This window comes from Pyrus communis, chromosome 16, assembly GCF_963583255.1.
Source record: "Pyrus communis chromosome 16, drPyrComm1.1, whole genome shotgun sequence".
Taxonomy (NCBI): Eukaryota; Viridiplantae; Streptophyta; class Magnoliopsida; order Rosales; family Rosaceae; genus Pyrus; species Pyrus communis.
In genome coordinates, this window is record NC_084818.1 from 12780038 (window position 1) to 12801618 (window position 21581).

Here is a 21581-nt window from a genome sequence, read left to right on the forward strand (position 1 = left end):
ATCAATCGACAGGTACAAAGCAAGGTTGGTAGCTAAAGGATACACCCAAACATATGGTGTAGATTATCAAGAAACGTTCTCTCCAGTTGCCAAGATGAATACGGTACGAGTTCTGATATCTTTAGCTGCTAATATGAACTGGCCATTAAAACAGTTTGATGTGAAAAATGCCTTTCTTCATGGGAACTTGGAGGAAGAAGTATATATGGATTTTCCTCCTGGGTACAGTGCTGGTAGAAGTACCGGAGTATGTCGGTTGCGTAAGTCTCTTTATGGGCTTAAGCAATCGCCTCGTGCATGGTTTGATAGGTTTACTCAAGTTATGAAAAAGATTGGGTATTACCAAAGTCATTCTGATCATACATTGTTTGTCAAACGGAGACAGGAAAAAGTGACGGCCTTAATCATCTATGTAGATGACATGATTATTACTGGGGATGATTGTGATGAGATTTCAAGGCTGCAGAGAAATCTTGCGGCTGAGTTTGAAATGAAGAACCTAGGGGATTTGAAGTATTTTCTTGGAGTCGAAGTTGCTCGATCTTCGAAAGGTATTTTCTTATCACAACGTAAGTATGTTTTGGATTTGTTAAAAGAAACTGGTATGCTGGGATGTAAGCCAGTTGATACTCCTATTATTGAAAAACATCATCTATGTTTGGATTCGAATCAGAAATCGGTTGATAAGGGGAGATATCAGAGACTTGTAGGGAGACTAATTTATTTGGCTCATACACGACCAGATATTGCCTATGCAATAAGTGTAGTAAGTCAATTTATGCATTCACCGAGTGAAGATCATATGGCTGCTGTTATGCGTATCTTAGCTTATTTAAAGTCTGCACCTGGAAAAGGAGTTCTCTATCGGAAGCATGGACATTTGAGGATTGAGGGGTTCACGGATGCTGATTGGGCAGGAAGTGTAGGTGACAGACGGTCGACTTCGGGATATTTTACTTTTGTAGGAGGCAATTTAGTCACATGGAGAAGTAAAAAACAGAAGGTAGTGTCAAGATCCTCAGCTGAGGCCGAGTTTCGAGGGATGGCTCACGGCATTTGTGAGCTTCTCTGGCTTCGAAAACTTCTTGAGGGGCTTGGGTTCAAGCCAAAGGAGACCATGAGACTATACTGTGATAATAAGTCAGCGAGAGAGATAGCTGATAATCCGGTACAGCATGATAGAACAAAACATGTGGAAGTTGATCGACATTTTATTAAAGAGAAACTTGAAAGGAAGATTGTATCGATCCCGTTTGTGAGTTCAGATGAGCAACTTGCAGATGTTCTAACTCATGCAGTATGTAGTCGAGAGTTTGATGACTCACTTGTCAAATTGGGCATGTGTGATATCTATGCACCAACTTGAGGGGGAGTGTTGATCATGAGTCAATATTAGGAAAAAAAGGAATGTAAATAATATGAGTCCTTTTTTAAGTAGGTTTGTATTAAAGCTTTTGTTTCCTTGTGGAACTTAGATTGTACATGTATATATTTTCAGAACAAGTAATACAAAAAAACATTCCGTAAAAATTCTATTATTGCAGTAATCACATTGACTTATACTGCAAGAAACGAGTACGGTCGTACAAACAGAAGTATTCAAAATGGTGTCTTTTCTTTGCGGACAAAGTATAGGCCAGTAGGACCACCATTGGGGAGTAGCGCCAACCTGACGATGCTTTCAGCACCTTCATCGATGGTTAAGACACCAAGATTGAAGCTCATATCTGTTTTTACTAACCCAGGGCTCCCACAGTTGATGCAGAAATTCGGATACTTCTTGGCCAGAATCCTAGTGTACGCATTCAAGGCTGCTTTCGAGACTTTGTAGGCTGGAAAGATGTGAGACCAGCCTTTGGTTTCAAGCAAATCATGTTTATAGTCTTCCAGAAACTCACTCAAAACAGCTTCTATTCTCTCTTCTGTAATGCTCTCAGCATCACTAAGTACCTCTTTGGCCCTTCCATTTGGAAAATTCTGAAGCAACACGAAAGACGGGAGAGTTTTAATTTGATTCGAAAAACAGAAAAATTGCATCTTGCCATCTATGTAGAACTAAATACATGGATTGCTCATAATTAAACATTTCATCAACACAGTTCAGAGCCATTTCCGGAAAATTGGTTTACTCTGGCATTCAACTAATGTTCTAATGTAATTCCAGAGCTCCAATATACTTCATTAAGCACGGAAAAGACTTATAAAGTGTGTAATTCTCCGCAGATAAATTGACTAAACCATTTAGTTCAACTTCTAAAACGGTAAAACCACATTAACTACTAGTCGAAACTTGATCTTGTTTGAAATACCAAAAACAAATCACATTTTATTAGTTGTTCATACCGTCAGCTTAGCAAGAAGGGAAGAAACATTAACGATTCTTGGTGAATCCGATAGCTGGAGGAGGGGCAAAAGTGCTTCAGTCACACTTTTGGCACCATAGTAGTTTGTTTTAAGGCATTCTTCTGCTAACTCGTAGTTTGGTATTGTCGATATTTCACTAAAATCGATTTCTTCAGGCTTCTGCATAATTGCATACAGGAAAAGAACGTTAATGAACACTCTCGGGAAGTTTGCATCATTACTTTCCTAAGTTACAAGAGAGAAATTCTTAGAAGGATTCTGTTCCGAAAACCGATTACTCCTATCAATCATATATATGATTGATTTATATATAGAATCTCACCTTACCACTTACAGCTGACCTGAAACTTTCAGGGTCTACTATGCTTCCATTGATTCCTGCATTGTTTACCTATACAGTACAAAAAGTTCCAACATTTCAACTTCAAACTTAAATTAAAACAAGAAGCAGATTGCACTATTATCTCAATATTATCTCTACTGATCTAAGAAAGAAAACCCAACTTAATTTTCAAGATTTACATACCAAGATATCGAGTTTCGCGAATTGGGTTTTGACAAAATCTGCAAGGGAAGCAATGCTAGCAGAATCTGTAACATCAAGCTGATGAAAAACCACAAGCTCAGAGAGCCCAAAATCTTTCAATTTCTCAACAGCTTCAAGACCCCTCTTCTCATCTCTTGCAGTTAACACTACTATGACCCCCTTTGAAGCCAATTGCTTAACAATTCCAAATCCAACCCCTTTGTTTGCCCCTGTCACAACTGCATACCTGACCAAAATATGAAAAACAGATTTCAGATAAATAAGAAAAAATGGGATTTTATTTATGCGGTTAAAGGATGAAGAAAACTAGACACTTACGTTTTACTTGCTTCTGCCATTGTTGATTGTCTTTGAGCTTGTTCCTTCGCTTGGCTCTTTCCTGGTTGTCAAAGTTTCATGCCATCATTTTTTTTAAAGAAAGTTAGGATCAGATGCCATGATTATATTAATATTTTTTGTAGTCTTTAGTAGACTCACTTGTTTAATCTCATATTTTTTTATTTTTTTATTTTTTTTTAAATATTCATATTGTTTATGCAGTGAGGTCATATACTTTAAAGAACATAGTGTATACAATGAGATCATATAAAACTCCAAACTTGTTATCTTCGCCATAAGGTAGTCAAAGATCACATGATCACTTATTTTTGGATTTGATATCAGGAATTAAAGAAATAAACGGATGTGCTTTTAAGATTTTAATCCCAGTGATCATGAGTTCTTAGTCATCATGTGACAAAAAAACGAGACTTTAGAATATAACTTTAACATCTTTTGTTTTTAGTTTTAAAGTATGAAGTTTTGGTGCAATTTGGAATCATTAGTTTGCTAGTCTACGATAGTACACTATAATGTGCTTGTAAATTAGAGTAATTTAGAATCACATTCATCAAAAAACAAAAAAGTTTGAAGTTTTGGTTTAGTTTATAGGCCTTTGGACTTCCTTTTACACCCTAAGAAAAGACAAGTTTTGGGCCTTTGGCTGAGTTGGCTGTATGTATTGCTTCTTTTCCGTCTGTTTGAGCTTTAAGCCCTCGTCCTTACCAAGCTAAAAATCGACCATCTCAATCAAATCTACTAAAGTCGCCAAGCCAATCACCATATCTTCATCTTCTAGCATTTTACATTTTATTTTGACAGAATTGATACCTAGGGCGAAGAGAACGGGAGCAAGAGTGAATGGGTGACTAAGAGAACGACACTCTGTATTACAATAGGCAAGTGAATTTTCACGAACATATAACATAAGCTCATAAACTTCATTTGTTACATTGTAAACACACCAATGATGATCATTATTGATGAAACATAAAAGAACCTTCAAAAAGGTGCCACTTCTTTCCGAGAAAAGTAGAGGCCAGTAGAACTGCCGTTGGGGAGTAACGCCAACCTGACAATGCTTTCAGCACCTTCGTCGATGGTTAAGATGCCAGCATTGAAGCTCATGTCAGTTTTGACAAATCCAGGAGTGCCACAGTTGATGCAGAAATTTGGATACTTTTTGGCCAAAATCCTAGTGTACGCGTTCAAGGCTGCTTTCGAGACACTATAGGGTGGAAAAAAAGGAGGCCAGATTTTGGTGTCTTGCAAACCTTGTTTAGAGTCTTCCAAAAATCCACTCAACACAGAATCTATTCTCTCTTCTGTAAGTGTCTCTGCATCACTCAGTACCTCTTTAGGCCATCCATTTGGAAATTTCTGAAGCGTCGTGCAAGACAACAGAGTTTTAGTTTGATTTTGAAACAGAAAATATGTCATCTATGTATAGAAAGGTTTAGTAAGTTCCAACCAAGCACACTTTAAAATAAAAAACAGATGAAGGACAAAGAGTTCTCCAATATTTTTTGTTAGGCAAATAAATCGGCTGAAAATTTTTGGTTCAATTTCATCAACCATATCAACAACTAAGTGGAACTTGATCCTGTTAGGAGAAAGCCATACCACTAGGTTAGCAGCACCGGTAGAAACATTGACGATTCTGGGGGAATCTGATAGCTGGAGAAGGGGCAAAAGCGCTTCAGTCACTCTTTTTGTACCATAGTAGTTTGTTTTCAGGCATTCTTCTGCTAACTCGTAGTTTGGTATAATCGGTATTTCATTCCAATTTATTTCTTCAGGATTCTACATCCGGGAGAAAAACGTTAATTAACCCCTTGGAAGTTTTCCATCATTACTTTCCCAATTGAAGTTATAAGAGAACGTAATTTGTACAATGATTGTGTCCCAGAAGTATTGAATAATTCCTAACCTCATCTTAAAATACAACTGGAAAGCGAATTTCGCACTCCCTCTTCACCCTTTCACTCCTTTTTTGTTCCCAGCCTTTGGACGAATATATTAAAGAAAAATCAAGGGGAAAAAAAAGGAGAGTGATGCAAAAGGAGAAAACGAGGGTCTGAAAACCGCTACGCACTACACAAGAAAATGCTTTGCGTCTAATAAATATTTTGCCTAGATGTAACTTTTACTGATCCATATAAATAATATATATGTATGTATGTATGTATGTATATATAAAGAACCTCACCTTACCAGTAGCAGCTGATTTAAAAGCTTCAGGGTTTACTATGCTTCCATTAATTGCTGCATTATTTACCTACACAGCACAAAAGTTCCATCTTTGTTATGTTTACTTCAACTTAAAACACAAATTAAAGCAAATATCATCATTCATCAGCAGGTAATCCGAAAATTAATAATAAACTGTATTGCTTAACCTAACCAGTAAAAATCAGCTCAAAGTTTTGAGATTTACATACCAAGATATCGAGTTTTCCGAATTGGGTTTTCACAAAATCCGCCAATACAGCAGCGCTAGCAGAATCTGTTACATCAAGCTGATGAAAAACAACCAGATCAGAAATGCCAAAATCTTTCAGTTTTTCAAGAGCTTCAAGACCCCTCTTCTCATCTCTAGCAGTTAACACAACTACGACTCCTTTTGAAGCCAACTGCTTAACTGTGCCAAATCCAACCCCTTTGTTAGCTCCTGTCACAACTGCATACCTGACAGAAAAATAAAATTAAGAAATTCTGGAAAAAAAAGAAAAGAAAAAGAAAGATAATATGTAAGAAAAAATGGGTGTTATAAATAAAACTACCTCTTTACTGCTTCTGCCATTGTTAAATTGATTTGCTTTCAGCTTTTTTTTTCTTTCTAGTTCTCAGACCAATATTTATGGACATTTGACCGGTTTTTCATACCCACATCTTACAATTCGTCAGTTTTTTTGCAGATGCGTATGCAATGAGGTCATATGTAATATTTGCAGGTTGTGCATGGATTGCGGTCATATGACGTTGGGTATTTTTTTCTTCCTTCCGGGCCTCATTTAAGATCCACAAAAAATAAAATTACGGGCCACGTTAAACGCAATTTTAATCGATTCATTCAGTGATACAAGGCTCGTTTAGTAGCACATGGTTCAACGACATTCTCTATTTTTGTTTTTTTACTCCTTGTAATCAACTTCTACTTCTCTTTTTTCAAGATCTGTTGAAACTTATGGAATATATTTTTCTTGATTAAATTTACGATTTTCGAATAACCATGTTGAAAAATGAATTTTCAGCCAGGCTTCTGAATGAAGGTACCAAAGATATAAGAGATTGAGAACAAAATATTCTCCAACGTCTTATTTAAGGCAAGCAAATTGACTGAAATGTTTTTGTTCAAAAACTTTATCAACCATTTTAACAACTCCTATAAACTTTGATTTGTTATGAGCATGTTGAATAATTGGCCAAGTGGCCAAGTGGACAAATGTCCAAGAAAATTTTCGGTGCATAAAATAAACAAAGAAAAGTTTGGTGGACATCATTATGAGTAGAGACAGAATGATGATGGTTGTAAGAAAAAAGTAAAGGTGGTTGTTTTTATTCCGTTGAATGTGGCTTTTATGATTATGGCAGCAATTATGATGTTGGGGAAGAAAATGTGAGTGGTCTTGTGTTGATTAGTGCGGCCGAAAGAAGGAAGAGTTCTGAGGGCAAGGAAGAGTGGTAGAGAGCAAAGAAGAGTTGAGAGAGCAGAAAACAGAAAGCATTCTCTGATTTGTAGAGAGCAGAGAGCAGCAGAGCAGCAGAGAACAAGGGGTGCCGCATCCCCCATTTGAAAAGAGCTCCTCTCTTTGGTTAGTAATCATCTACCAAAGTAGTTGTTGTTGTAATAGCTTTGAGCTATATGTATAGAGAAGAAATTATTCATTATATTTCTTCCTCTATTTGTTTCTTTGTGTGTGTGAGCTTTTGAGTGTATTGGGTTAATTGGGTTGTGAGATTGCCAACACTTTGTAAACTCCCATTTGGTTGATAGTGGATTATTGGGTGAGCTCCTACTGCTCCGAGGACGTACTCCAGTTACACTGACTGTGGAGGAACCTCGTTAAAATCTTTGTGTCTTTTATATTTTGTTCTTGCATTTTCATTTGATAAATTTCCTGTGGGCTAGCTTGAGTTGGTTCCAAAAGATTTTGGTGTTATCCTAGCACAACAATTGGTATCAGAGCACTGGTTGCTCTTGGGTACTGTCTAATTGCCAAAAATGTCAGACGGGCAAGATGAGAATCCTTTTGGAAGCAGCTCCGGATTTGCAAGAACTACGGTGCAAAATGCAAAGTTCGAAGTTGAAAAGTTTGATGGCACAAACAACTTTGGGATGTGGCAATGTGAGGTCAAAGATGTGTTGGCTCAACAAGATCTACTTGCCGCTTTGGGAGAGAAGCCGGAAGCTATGTCGAAGCCGGAATGGGAGAAATTAAATTTGTGGGCTTGCTCTTCAATTCGGTTGTGCCTTGCAAAAACTCAGAAGTATTTTGTGATGCGGGAGACATTGGCAAATGTGTTGTGGCAAAAATTGGAAGACAAGTATATGACGAAGAGTGCAGAGAACCGGCTACACTTGAAGAAAAAGCTCTACCGCTTCCAATACAAAGAAGGTACAAAAATGATTAGACACCTTGATGCTTTTAATAAGTTGATTGCCGACTTGTTAAATTTAGATGAGGATATTAAGGATGAAGATAAGGCCTTAATATTGTTGAATTCCTTGCCGGACTCTTATGAGCATTTTGTTACCACTATTATGCATGGTAAAGAAACTGTGAAATTTGAAGATGTGTCAAATGCCTTGATGAATTATGAAATGAGGCATAGAGATAAAAATCATGATAGTACCTCGGAAGCTTTATTTGTTAGAGGTAGATCATCGGAGAGAAGATCATTTTCTAGTAGGAAAAAATCACAGTCTCGACCTAGAGGAAACTCTAAAGGTAGAAAACCTTTGGAAAGGGATGAATGTGCCTTTTGTCGTAATAAGGGCCATTGGAAGAAAGATTGTCCTAAATTGAAGACCAAAGGTAAAGAAAGTTCTGAAACTAATGTTGCTGAAGTTGAAACAGTTTTTCTTGATTTTGCTTTAACCACTTCCTCATCATTTGATTGTGCTACTAAGTGGGTGTTGGATACGGGTTGTACTCATCATATGACTCCTCACAAGGATTGGTTTTCAAGCTTGAAAGAGTTTGATGGCGGTGTTGTGTTCATGGGAGATGACAATCCTTGCACAACAAAAGGGATTGGTACAGTTCGTTTAAAGTTGCATGATGGCATGGTTAAAGAGTTGACAGGTGTTCGGTATGTACCGAATTTGAAGAAAAATCTTATTTCTTTGGGAACTTTGGAAGCCAAGGGCTTCAGGTTTCATTCAGATGGGCAGACATTGAAGGTGACTTATGGTGCACTTGTTGTGATGAAAGCTCCTCGATGTGGCCATTTGTATTTATTGCAAGGAAGCACTGTGACAGGTGAAGCATCTGTAGTCTCAGAAAATATGGGCACATCCGATTCTGATACTACTAGATTGTGGCATATGAGATTAGACCATGCCGGTGAGAAAGCTCTACAAGGGCTTGTGAAACAAGGTCTTCTAAAAGGTGCCACTACTTGTAAGCTTGATTTCTATGAGCATTATGTCTTGGGGAAGCAAACTAGAGTGAAGTTTGGTCCTGCTGTACATCAGACGAAGGGCATTCTTGATTATGTGCATTCGGATGTTTGGGGTCCTACAAAGACTCCCTCTTTGAGTGGTAGACATTGGTTCGTGACCTTTGTTGATGATTATTCAAGAAGGTCTTGGGTCTACACTATGAAGCACAAGAGTGAAGTGTTGAGCATTTTCTTGGGTTGGAAGAAAATGGTTGAGAACCAGACTGGGAGAAAGATTAAGATTTTGAGATCGGATAATGGTGGTGAATACACATCCGACCCTTTCTTTAAAGTTTGCAAAGAGGAAGGGATTGTGAGACATTTTAGTGTCCGGGGAACTCCACAACAAAATGGAGTTGCAGAAAGATTGAATCGAACCTTGCTTGAGAAGGTTAGATGCATGTTGTCTCAGTCGGGTTTGAGCAAGTCGTTTTGGGCAGAGGCAGTTACTTATGCATGTCACATCATCAACCGATTACCCTCAGCTGCTGTTCAGGGTAAGACGCCAATGGAGGTATGGACTGGAAAACCTTCTAATGATTATGATTATATTCATATTTTTGGTTCACCTACTTATTTTCATGTAACTGAAAATAAACTTGATCCTAGAGCCAAAAAGGCTATCTTTCTTGGTTTTAGTAGTGGTGTCAAAGGTTACAGGTTATGGTGCCCGGAGATGAAGAAACTTGTAATCAGCAGAGATGTGACATTTGATGAAGAAAATATGTTTAGAGACTCTGAGAAGAATGTGAAAGATGTCCAACAGGTGGAGCTTGAGAAAGTTGCCTCTAGTACTTCAAATCCTATTTCCGCTGATGTCGAAGCCACTACAAGTGAAGAAGTGGAAGACCATGAGGATGTTGAAGAAGTTGAACTTGAAGATTCTATTCAAGTTGAAGAGCAAGTTTCACCTCAAGAGTCTATTGCCAAGAACAGAGGAAAGAGAAATATTACCAAGCCAGCTCGGTATAGTGACTATGTTGCTTTTGCTCTTCCTATTATCACTGATGAGATTCCATCCAATTTTGAGGAAGCCATTGAGAGTGAGGAAAAGGAGAAGTGGTGCAATGCCATGGGTGATGAGATGAATTCTCTCTTGAAAAACAAGACTTGGGAGTTAGCTAAATTGCCTAAGGGTAAGAAAGCTATTGGTTGCAAATGGGTGTATGCCAAGAAGGAAAATGCTGATGAGAAAAGCAATGTGAGATTCAAAGCAAGATTAGTTGCTAAAGGGTATGCACAAAAGGAGGGCATTGACTACAACGAAATATTTTCTCTAGTTGTGAAGCACTCCTCAATTCGTATTATGTTAGCTCTTGTTGCACAATATGATCTTGAGCTTGTGCAACTCGATGTGAAAACGGCTTTCCTACATGGTCATTTGAATGAAGAGATCTATATGTGTCAACCGGATGGGTATATGGTGAAAGGGAAAGAAAATTTGTTTTGCAAATTGAAGAAATCACTTTATGGCTTGAAGCAATCTCCAAGGCAATGGTATTTGAGGTTTGATAAATTTATGAGAGGCCAAAATTATTCTAGAAGTCAATATGATCATTGTGTGTACTTCAAGAAGTTGCAAGATGGGTCTTTCATTTATTTATTGATATATGTTGATGATATGTTGATTGCCTCAAAGAATGTCGAAGAGATTGAGAAATTGAAGAAGCAAATGAAGAATGAGTTCGAGATGAAGGATCTTGGTGAAGCAAAGAAGATCCTTGGCATGGAGATCACTAGAGACAGAGAGAAGGGTTTGGTTCGTTTGAATCAAAGACATTACCTTGAGAAGTTGATTCGGAAGTTTGGAGTTCATGATTCAACTAAACCGGTTAGTACCCCTTTGGCTCCTCATTTTAAATTAAGTTCTCTACAGTGTCCTAAAACTGATAAAGAGAAGCTGCAAATGAAAGATATACCATATGCAAATTTGGTTGGTAGTTTGATGTATGCAATGGTATGCTCTAGACCGAATATTGCTCATGCAGTTGGCATGGTGAGTCGATATATGCATAATCCAGGTAAAGAGCATTGGCAAGCAGCTAAGTGGATATTGAGATATCTCCATGGTACTCGAGACGTTGGTTTATGCTTTGAGAGAGATGACTCTGGTATTGGTCATTTTGCAGTTGGTTATGTTGATTCAGATTATGCAGGTGATCTAGATGGAAGGAAGTCTACTACAGGCTATGTGTTTACTATGGCTAAAGGGCCAGTTTGTTGGAGGTCCATTTTGCAGTCGTCTGTTGCTTTGTCTACTATAGAGGCTGAATATATGGCAGTTGCTGAAGCTATAAAAGAGGCCATTTGGATACATGGGCTGATTAGAGATTTGGGGGTTGATCAGAAGCAGGTGGAGGTGCATTGTGATAGTCAGAGTGCCATTTATTTGGCTAAGTATCAGGTTCATCATGCGAGGACCAAGCACATAGATGTGCGTTATCACTTTGTTCGTGAAGTTGTTGGTGAAGGAGAAATCATTCTCCAGAAGATTCCAACTAAAGACAACCCCGCTGATATGTTGACTAAGGTTGTTGGTGTAGCCAAGTTTGTTCATTGCTTGAACTTGGCTCACATTTTGCCTATATAAAGAAGGCGTTGAGCAGTAGGAGTTATGGAGCATTTGGCTTGGCATGAGTTGTTCTCTTGCTAGTGATTGGGAGTGATGTTGTGTGTTAATTGTGTTGTTTGGCTTATCATGGCGTTTTTCGGAACTTGGCCAAGGTGGAGATTGTTGAATAATTGGCCAAGTGGCCAAGTGGACAAATGTCCAAGAAAACTTTCGGTGCATAAAATAAACAAAGAAAAGTTTGGTGGACATCATTATGAGTAGAGACAGAATGATGATGGTTGTAAGAAAAAAGTAAAGGTGGTTGTTTTTATTCCGTTGAATGTGGCTTTTATGATTATGGCAGCAATTATGATGTTGGGGAAGAAAATGTGAGTGGCCTTGTGTTGATTAGTGCGGCCGAAAGAAGGAAGAGTTCTGAGGGCAAGGAAGAGTGGTAGAGAGCAAAGAAGAGTTGAGAGAGCAGAAAACAGAAAGCATTCTCTGATTTGTAGAGAGCAGCAGAGCAGCAGAGCAGCAGAGAACAAGGGGTGCCGCATCCCCCATTTGAAAAGAGCTCCTCTCTTTGGTTAGTAATCATTTACCAAAGTAGTTGTTGTTGTAATAGCTTTGAGCTATATGTATAGAGAAGAAATTATTCATTATATTTCTTCCTCTATTTGTTTCTTTGTGTGTGTGAGCTTTTGAGTGTATTGGGTTAATTGGGTTGTGAGATTGCCAACACTTTGTAAACTCCCATTTGGTTGATAGTGGATTATTGGGTGAGCTCCTACTGCTCCGAGGACGTACTCCAGTTACACTAACTGTGGAGGAACCTCGTTAAAATCTTTGTGTCTTTTATATTTTGTTCTTGCATTTTCATTTGATAAATTTCATGTGGGCTAGCTTGAGTTGGTTCCAAAAGATTTTGGTGCTATCCTAGCACAACAGAGCATGCCTAGGAAATATATTTTTCAAAGTTGCTCACACCGTTAGCTCAGCAACACCGGAAAAATATTGCCAATTCTTGGTAAATCAGATAGCTGGAAGAGTAACACATTCCTTCTGAAACTCGTAGTTTGTGGCTCGATTTTTCACTCTACTTGACTTCTTCATGTTCTTTTACATCCAGGAGACGATGCATTGACTTACAGGCGGAATAAAACAGTAGAAGGATTGTGCTTACAGAAAACTGCAATAGTGTTCTTTGCCGAATACTCAAATTGCAGCATTGACATTTATTATTATAAATGTCTAAGAAAAATTTCTTTAACAATCATCATAAAAATTTCTAGAGAAAGTGATCACACACACCCCTATTACGAAAGTCCCTAACTTCATCTGTTACATTGTGTAAAAACTATTAGGTACTCAGAACGAAGCGACTTCTTTCTGACCAAAGTAGAGACCAGTAGGGCCACCGTTGGGAAGTAGCGCCAACCTGACGAGGCTTTCAGCACCTTCATCGATGGTTAAGTTGCCAACATTGAAGGATATATCCGTTTTGACAAATCCAGGGCTCACACAAATGATGCAGAAATTCGGATACTTCTTGGCCAGAATCCTAGTGTATGCGTTCAAGGCTGCTTTTGAGACTGTATAGGGTGGAAAAATAGGAGACCAGATTTTGGTGTCTCCTTTTTTGAAGTCTTCCAAAAATCTAATCAACACAGAATCTATCTTCTCTTCTGTAAGTCTCTCGGCATCACTTAGTACCTCTTTAGCCCATCCATTTGGAAAATTCTGAAGCAGCATGAAAGACAGGAGAGTTTTGGTTTGATTTCGAAACACAAAAAATTGCATCTTACGTATAAAAAAACAGAAGGATTCCTTTTTGTAAAACAGATGAAGGATAGAGTTCTCTAATACTTTTAATAAAAGGAAAACAACTTGACTGAAATATTAATTTGGTTCAATTTCATCAACTATTTCAACAACCAAGTGGAAATTTGATCTTGTCAAGGGAATGCCAGAAAAAGAAACATATTTTTATGTTGATCATACCATTAGTTTACCAACACCGGAAGAAACATTAACAATTCTTGGAGAATCAGATAGCTGGAGGAGGGGCAAAAGCGCTTCAGTCACACTTTTGGTACCATAGTAGTTTGTCTTCAGGCATTGTTCCGCTACCTCGTCGTTTGGTATGGTCGGTATTTCACTCCAATTGATTTCTTCAGGCCTCTGCATCCCAGAAAAAAAGTTAACCCTCTTGGAAGTTTTCCATCATCAATTTCCCTAATTAATTTATAAAGTTATACGGGAATGAAATTGTACAAGGATTGTGTTCCCAGAAAATTGTATTGCATAAGGCCCTAACTTCATCTCAAATGCGGAAAGGGAAGCGATTTTCGCACTTACTTTTCTCCCCCGCTACTCATTTCTTTTTTCTTCCTAGCATTTGGATTGAATAAATGTAAGGAGAGTCAAGCAACAAAAACAAGAGAGTAATACAGTAGAAAAAGAGAGCATGAAAATCGCTATGCACAAGGAAATTGTTTTGCATCTGTTAAACTTTTCACCTGGATGTAACTTTTACTGATTCACAAGGTTGCTCTTGTCCATTAATCTTGCTTCCAATTCCAAAAGGCAAAACATCTTACCATTATGATGAAGGTTATGATACGTATATATATCTACACATATATATATACACACACAGAGAACCTCACCTTACCACTTGAAGCTGATTTGAAATCTTCAGGGGTTACCATGCTTCCAACAACTGCTGCATTGTTTACCTACACAGTACAAAATTGCCAAAAATTTCATCCCTGTCATCTCTGCCTTCATCAGTAAGATATTGCTGCATTAATCATCTTTGCTCTATATTGCTCAACTTAAACGGTAAAAATAAGCTCAAAATTTCAATATTTACTTACCAAGATATCGAGTTTTCCGAATTGGGTTTTGACAAAATCCGCCAATCTAGCAGCACTAACAGAATCTGTTACATCAAGCTGATGAAAAACAACGAGATCAGAAATGCCAAAATCTTTCAGTTTTTCAAGAGCTTCAAGACCCCTCTTCTCATCTCTAGCAGTTAACACAACTACGATGCCGTTGGAAGCCAACTGCTTAACTGTGCCAAATCCAATCCCTTTGTTAGCTCCTGTCACAACTGCATACCTGACAGAAATAAACAGAAAACCCCAATGAAAATATATTGAGAAATTCTGGAAGAAGAAAAGAAGATAATTCATAAGATATGGGCTTTTTATTTATACACTTACCTCTTTACTGCTTCTGCCATCGTTAAATTGGTTGGGTTTCAGCTTTTTCTTTCTTTCTAGTTCTCAGACCATATTTATAGATATTTGACTAGTTTTCAGACTCACTTCTTACAATTCCTCAGATTTTTGCATATTGTGCAAGAACCAAGTTATTATTTTGACTTTTTTTTTTTTGCCCCTTTGGGGTTTCAAATTTGAGCCACCACCCCCCTTGGGGTTTCTGGGCTTCATATAAAACCCACAAAAAAAGACGACTTTTTGGGCCATGTCAAAAACAATTCTAGTGGATCCATTAAGCTATTATAGGCCCGCTTGGTATGCAGAGGGGGAAGTAATAGACTTGAAGATCATGTCGTGTTTGTTGTGTTCGTTTCATTTTCATGACATACTCGATATCTTAACGGATCATGTATTGTCAAACCCATTAATCTTAACTGATACTTTAACCCAACCTTTATTTTAACGGGTAATAATTTATTTTACTTCAATAAATTAGCAAATAAAAAAATCATCCTAAATTAGTATCTACATACCACTTTGTCATATAAATATTACTTTAAAACAAAAAAAAATATATTTATCTTTCAGATATTATAAAGCCCAAACTAAGAGCCTAATGAAAAAACATTATACGTTACTACAAAATATCAAAATGTACAAGGACATGCAAATTGCAAAATGAAGGGAGTTCTTTTTCTTTTTTTTTCAACATTGTAGAGCCTTTCTCATAAGTCAGAACCTTGCCAATGAGTTGAATGAGACTCAAAGCATGAACGTTGTTTTTTACAGCAAAATCCTTCAATTTTTATCACACTAAGAGAAATTGTATTGGAACTTTGGCTTCATCTATTGTCTTCAACAGTTAAGTTGACGATGTTTTTCGTAAGACTTTCCACATTAGCACTCTCTTTCACATAAACTAAACATAAAAATTACCAAACTAACATTTTTCTTAACAAGTTGAAAATGGTAACCCGCCTTAGCACTCTCTTCACCATAAAAATGTGTGTCAAATGCGTGTTCAAACCATATATATATATATATATATATATATATATATATATATATATATATCTGCCAAATGAAAGAGAACAAAAGAATCTGGCCAGAAAACTTCAACTTCATTCAGATAATTCAACATAGAGATTACAACTTAAATAGAAAAAGACAATAACCGACTTAGCAAATTAAAAGGCACGACTAAACCATTACTTGGAACACAACACCATCCACTACTTGATAGACTCCACAATATCTGAGATATGCCTAAAGAATAAGTAAATCCACAACCGACCACCTAAACTATAGGAATGCACGTTTATTGAAAAACAAATAACATGAGTATTTTAACAATATATATATATATATATATATATATATATCATCATATATCATCTTCAATCAAAACTCTGCCACCTAATACTGAGAAAAGAAGAAGCCAGAAGGACCATAATTGGTCAGCAACGCTAACTTCACAACCCTTGCAGCACCTTCTTCAACAATCAAGACGCCGGTGGTGTTGGTTAGATCTGTTTTAACTGATGCAGGGCAAAGCCAATTTATGCTAAATTTTGGTACTTCGTGGTTAGAATCCTGTGTTAGTTGAAGGTGCCTTGGCAAAGCTTTGAGTAGGTTCTTTGACTCTTACAAAGTTCATTGTTTTCAGGCGTGCCATTGCTGGCCAAGATCAACAAATTGTTTAATATTTGGATGTTTTTAGGTCATTTGTTTGTACCACAAGTAAACTGAGCCTCTTTATCAAAAGACTGTTCCATGGAGGTGTTAAATCCATATGAGATTCTTTTCTTCGCCTTGAAGACAAGAACTTTATATTTTTCTTATCTTAAATGCCAAGATACAACCACAATCTGATCAGAACTCATCCAAGTCAGTTTGCAATCTTTGTGAAAAGAGTAAAGACAAAAAGTAAAGCCAAACAGAGAGTAAGTAAAAAACTGAATGTAAAGCGTTGGTAAGTATTTGTAAAATGTTAACTAAAATGACAATAAATTTCATTAAAGGATAATAACTTGAAAATCAATGACAAATACAAGTGTTGATCCCTAAAAATTACAAAGCTTACGTGGCGCGCAGGTCGAGTAACTAATAAGCTAACTACGTCATTCGGTTGAATGCGGGGCGTGCCAACTCGTCGGCTTGGCTCGGCCAAGGAGTAAAATTTGTTGATGTTACGTTGAGCGCGTTGCTGACTTCTTTATCTTGCGACTCCGGCCGAGAAAGGAACAAATCTCGGCATTTGGATTCTCGAGCTTGAAGACAAGGCTGCTAGTTCTGCGAAGTTCACAAATCGTCAGCGCCGAATTTGGTCACAGTGATTATATTCATGAGAGTATAAGCACGTCGAATCGACACCAGACTGTATGGACACAAGTATTCAAAGGTAATGTGTGTCTTGATGGTAAATGTGCTTCGGCCCTCAGAATGCCAAACTCTGAAACTCACTTGGTAGTATCCAATCATAAAACTACTTGGCGTTTAATGTGCCGAATGTCGTAACTCGTAACACCTTACTTCGCCAAAAAGGCTAATAAGATGACCTCTGCCAATAAGGATTCAGAAACCCTTCTTGACCGAGACTTGGATAGGTAACCAATCGGCCTTGACGTAGTGCTGTTTATTCAAACTGAAGGTGCTCCTCGGTCGGCTGATTCTACGGTAACAGTGTTGTTTATCCAAACTGAAGATACGCAGGGCAGTTGTGTGTTGAATTGGAGGTCCCTTGAATGGTGTTCGCAGCCTTGTATTTATAGAAGCAGATGTGTGGTGCGGCTTCACTAGTAGAATTTGATTTCAATTTAAACTAGATAAGCAAGAGCCTATCCTTTAGCAAATGACAAAAAGCCATCATCACCTGACTTTGCTTCGGTATTATCACCGTTATTCAAAAAGCCCATGTTTTTCCCTTCTTATCTTTTGGATGCATTCCACGTGGCCATTTCCTTATCTCATGATAGGCCAAAGCCTATCACCACCTATTTGCCCATGTGCAACCATGCATGCCACATGTTTTTCTTCCAACCACACGCACACATGCAAAACACCTTCTCTGAAAAAGCATAGCCGCACGACACTTAAGCCACGTGCACAGAACCAACCCAAAAAACATGCATTAGAATAGAATCCCAATATTGCAAAATAACAGCATGATTTGGGTTTCTTAATGCGATTGAAGAACTTGAAAAACTATCCAGACCAAGTGCACGCAATTTGATATCAAAAACTTATCTTCGATCTTCTAATCTGACAGCATTCAATCTTTTGGACTCCTTAATTATCTCCACATTTTTAGAAATAACTTTCTTAATAATTCCCCAGATAACATCGTGATTATTAAAATCATAATATTATCTAGACAAATTATTAATCAATTATCTCAACCTTCTTCCAATCCAATGGCTCAGAATTTTACTCATTCTATGGTCTCGATTGCTTAGGCCGATAGTGTAAAATCGGGTTCAAACATTGCCCCCCAATTTCCTTGAACTTCAGCTCGTAAGCCGAATGGTTAAGGAAATTAAGTCTATGTGCCCAACAAAATCTCGTGGTATCGCCGAAAAAGACAAAAATTTCTTGGCAAACGAAAAGCACACCATGCTATTAAGAACCCATAGTTGAACTCGTACAAGATGCCAATTTCTCGACCTCGGCCTGATCTCACTTTTTATATTGGCTTGGCATGATAATCAAACTTCGGCTCATAAACCAAATGGTTAAGGAAACTAAGCATTTTGCATTTGAACTTGGCCATCGGCCCACCACTGAGTACTTCCATCGAATCAATAACTAATCATTTTGCCCAATAGAGGAGTAAGTGGTAGGTAAACAAATTATTTAATGCGACCATTCCTGGCAGCTCAACCTGCCACCAATATCGAGAAAAATTGGGTCGAAGTTGATGAGCTGGACGAGATTCCAATTTGCATCTATGATGAAATTGATCCGAGGTCAACGAGTTGGTCGAGACTCCAATGTGATTGCATAAGGCTGGCATGCACATCCTTCTGAGTCAGCCGAATGGGTTAATATCCTTGACCTACATGTCAACAGGATAAATGTGAGGATGCTTTTCTAAGCTACCCGGTGTCTTTCTTTTTTTTTTTTTTTTTTTAATTCCTTCGGCCAAAAGTCGAATGAAATTTTTATACTCCTTCGGCCAAATGCTTCCATTCCTTCGGCCAAAAGTTTCTCCCTTTTTATTTATTTATTTTTATTATATATATATATATATAGTTTTGTAAAGTGGGCCGAGGCTGAGACTGAGAAGAATTGGGTGTAGAGCATATATATATATATTTGTATTGCCGCACTCTTGTTGCCCCCTTTATTTTCTTATGCATTGGCTTGAAAGGCCGAATGGGTAAGAAAATAATTTATTCATTATATATATATTTTAGCAAACGAAAATAAAAGTGGACGAACCATAAAGTGGAGGAGGCCAACGATATTTTATTCCGAGCCGAGATCTTTTTACATCAAAATTCTCAAATTGATTTCGCTCTAGGCCGAGAAAAGATTTTTCTCCAAATATTTTTGACTCGGCGGAATATTTTTCATTTTCGACCGCCGAATGTGTTGGACAATTATTATGCCCCCAGGCATAATAATTTCGCCAATTTCAGCTTTTTACCCAAACAACTGAGCCGAACAGGATTGCTCTATATCGGCTTTATCACCAATAATCATATCGATTGACGTGGTTTGTTCAACTGAAACCATGAATTGGTCTTGTTCGTCATTGAACACTTTTCTGACGAATTATTTTCTGAGTCAATTTTTGGCTTAGAAACTTGAACATTTTCTTCTAGGCCTACCACACTTTTAGCCTCAACAGAAAAAATTTCTTCTTGGCCGACCATATTTTCAATCTCAACCGAAAAAATAGGTGGCCTTTGTTCTTAGGCCAAATTAACAATTTTCTTAGGCCGATGTCTGATTACGGCCGAAGCGGAAAATTGCCCCTTGTCTTTTCAACCAACCATTCCTCAAATGGAATCGATTTGTAGTCGAAAACGTAAGGAAAATATTTTCCATCTAGCTAGGTATTAAATTGAGCCCTGTCTTCATTTACCCATTGCTCTTCCAGGGTAACAGGAGCTTTTATTCTCAACATGTAAGTGAATGACTTTTGCATCTCTGTATGGCCACGAAGAATTTTTTTCCACTTCCAAAGATCTTTTTCGTTCCTCATTGTGTTTTTTCAATTCCTCTAGGAGTTCGTACAATCGGCTACGTGGAGCCGGATTGGAATCTTGATACATCATATGAACTTCGTAGTTTTAGCACTGGGTCCCACTGGGCATGCCAAAATGTTGACCCCTAAAAATTACAAAGCCTACGTGGCGCGCAGGCCGAGTAACTAATAAGCTAACTATGTCCTTTGGTTGAATGCGAGGTGTGCCAACTCGTCGGCCGAGGAGTAAAATTTGTTGATGTTGCGTTGAGCGCGTTGCTGACTTCTTTATCTTGCGACTGCAGTCGAGGAAGGAACAAATCTCGGCCTTTGGATTCTCGAGCCTGAAGACAAAGCTACTAGTTCTGCGAAGTTCACAAATCGTCAGCGTCGGATTCGGTCACAGTGATTATATTCGTGAAAGTATAAGCACGTCGAATCGACACCAAACTGTACGGACACAAGTATTCAAAGGTAATGTATGTCTTGATGGTAAATGTGGTTCGGCCCTCAGAATGCCGAACTCTGAAACTCATTTGGGAGTATCCAATCATAAAACCACTCGGCGTTTAATGCGCCGAATGTCGTAACTCGTAACACCTTAGGTCACCGAAAAGGCTAATAAGATGACTTCTGCCAATAAGGATTCAAAAACCCTTCTCGACCGAGACTTGGATAGGTAACCAGTCGACCTCGACGCAGTGCTGTTTATCCAAACTGAAGGTGTTCCTCGATCCGCTGATTCTACGGAAACAGTGCTGTTTATACAAACTGAAGATGCTCGCTGGTTGCCTTCATAGTGCTGTTTATCCAAACTGAAGATGTGTTGGCAAGAAAAAGAAAATAAAAAATCTCAAGATGTTTGAGAAGTTTTGTGCATGGCAGTTGTGTGTTGAATTAGAGGTCCCTTGAATGGTGTTCGCAACCTTGTATTTATAGAAGGAGATGTGTGGTGCGGCTTCACTAGTAGAATTTGATTTCAATTCAAACTAGATAAGCGAGAGCCTATCCCTTAGCAAATGACAGAAAGCCATCATCACTTGACCTTGCTTTGGTATTGTCACCGTTATTTAAAAAGTCCATGTTTTTTCTCTTCTTATCTTCTGGACGTATTCCACGTGGCCATTTCCTTATCTCACCAAAGCCTATCACCACCTATTTGCCCGTGTGCAACCATGCATGCCACGTGCTTTTCTTCCAACCACACGCACACATGCAAAACACCTTCTCTAAAAATGCATAGCCGCACGACACTTAAGCCACGTGCATAGAACCAACCCAAAAAACATGCATTAGAATAGAATCCCAATATTGCAAAATAACGGCATGATTTGGGTTTCCTAATGTGATTGAAGAACTTGAAAATTTATCGAGACCAAGTGCACACAATTTGATATCAAAAACTTATCTTCGATCTTCTAATCCGATAGCATTCAATCTTTTGGACTCCTTAATTATCTCCACATTTTTAGAAATAGCTTTCTTAATAATTCCCCAGATAACATCGTGATTATTAAAATCATAATATTATCTAAATAAATTATTAATCAATTATCTCAACCTTCTTCCAATCCAATGGCTCAGAATTTTACTCATTCTACGGCCTCGATTGCTCAGGCCGATAGTGTAAAATCGGGTTCAAACAACAAGTAACAGGGCAAAGTTTAAACCTATTCGGGCAAGTTCAGCTACTAGTTGGGCAAGTTCTTGTAA

The 21581-nt window shown here is 38.0% G+C and overlaps 3 protein-coding genes across 3 annotated transcripts; all 3 read right to left on the bottom strand.

Annotated features, from left to right (window-relative positions):
• Positions 1-1558: 1558 nt before the first annotated feature.
• LOC137720836 ((+)-neomenthol dehydrogenase-like) lies at positions 1559-3280 on the bottom strand. Its single transcript, XM_068459945.1, has 5 exons — positions 3230-3280; positions 2891-3137; positions 2687-2755; positions 2344-2523; positions 1559-1977 (listed from the first exon to the last, which is right to left on the bottom strand). The coding sequence occupies exons 1-5, from the start codon at positions 3247-3249 to the stop codon at positions 1600-1602; spliced, it is 894 nt and encodes a 297-aa protein (XP_068316046.1). The 5' UTR covers positions 3250-3280; the 3' UTR covers positions 1559-1599.
• Positions 3281-4091: 811 nt separating this feature from the next.
• On the bottom strand, positions 4092-6141 carry LOC137720830 ((+)-neomenthol dehydrogenase-like). The gene is made up of 5 exons (XM_068459941.1): positions 6013-6141; positions 5671-5917; positions 5439-5507; positions 4853-5032; positions 4092-4609 (listed from the first exon to the last, which is right to left on the bottom strand). Exons 1-5 carry the CDS (start codon positions 6030-6032, stop codon positions 4232-4234), a joined length of 894 nt encoding a protein of 297 aa, XP_068316042.1. The 5' UTR covers positions 6033-6141; the 3' UTR covers positions 4092-4231.
• Positions 6142-12626: 6485 nt separating this feature from the next.
• LOC137720834 ((+)-neomenthol dehydrogenase-like) lies at positions 12627-14820 on the bottom strand. Its single transcript, XM_068459944.1, has 5 exons — positions 14678-14820; positions 14327-14573; positions 14117-14185; positions 13449-13628; positions 12627-13187 (listed from the first exon to the last, which is right to left on the bottom strand). Exons 1-5 carry the CDS (start codon positions 14695-14697, stop codon positions 12816-12818), a joined length of 888 nt encoding a protein of 295 aa, XP_068316045.1. The 5' UTR covers positions 14698-14820; the 3' UTR covers positions 12627-12815.
• Between the last annotated feature and the right edge of the window lie 6761 nt (positions 14821-21581).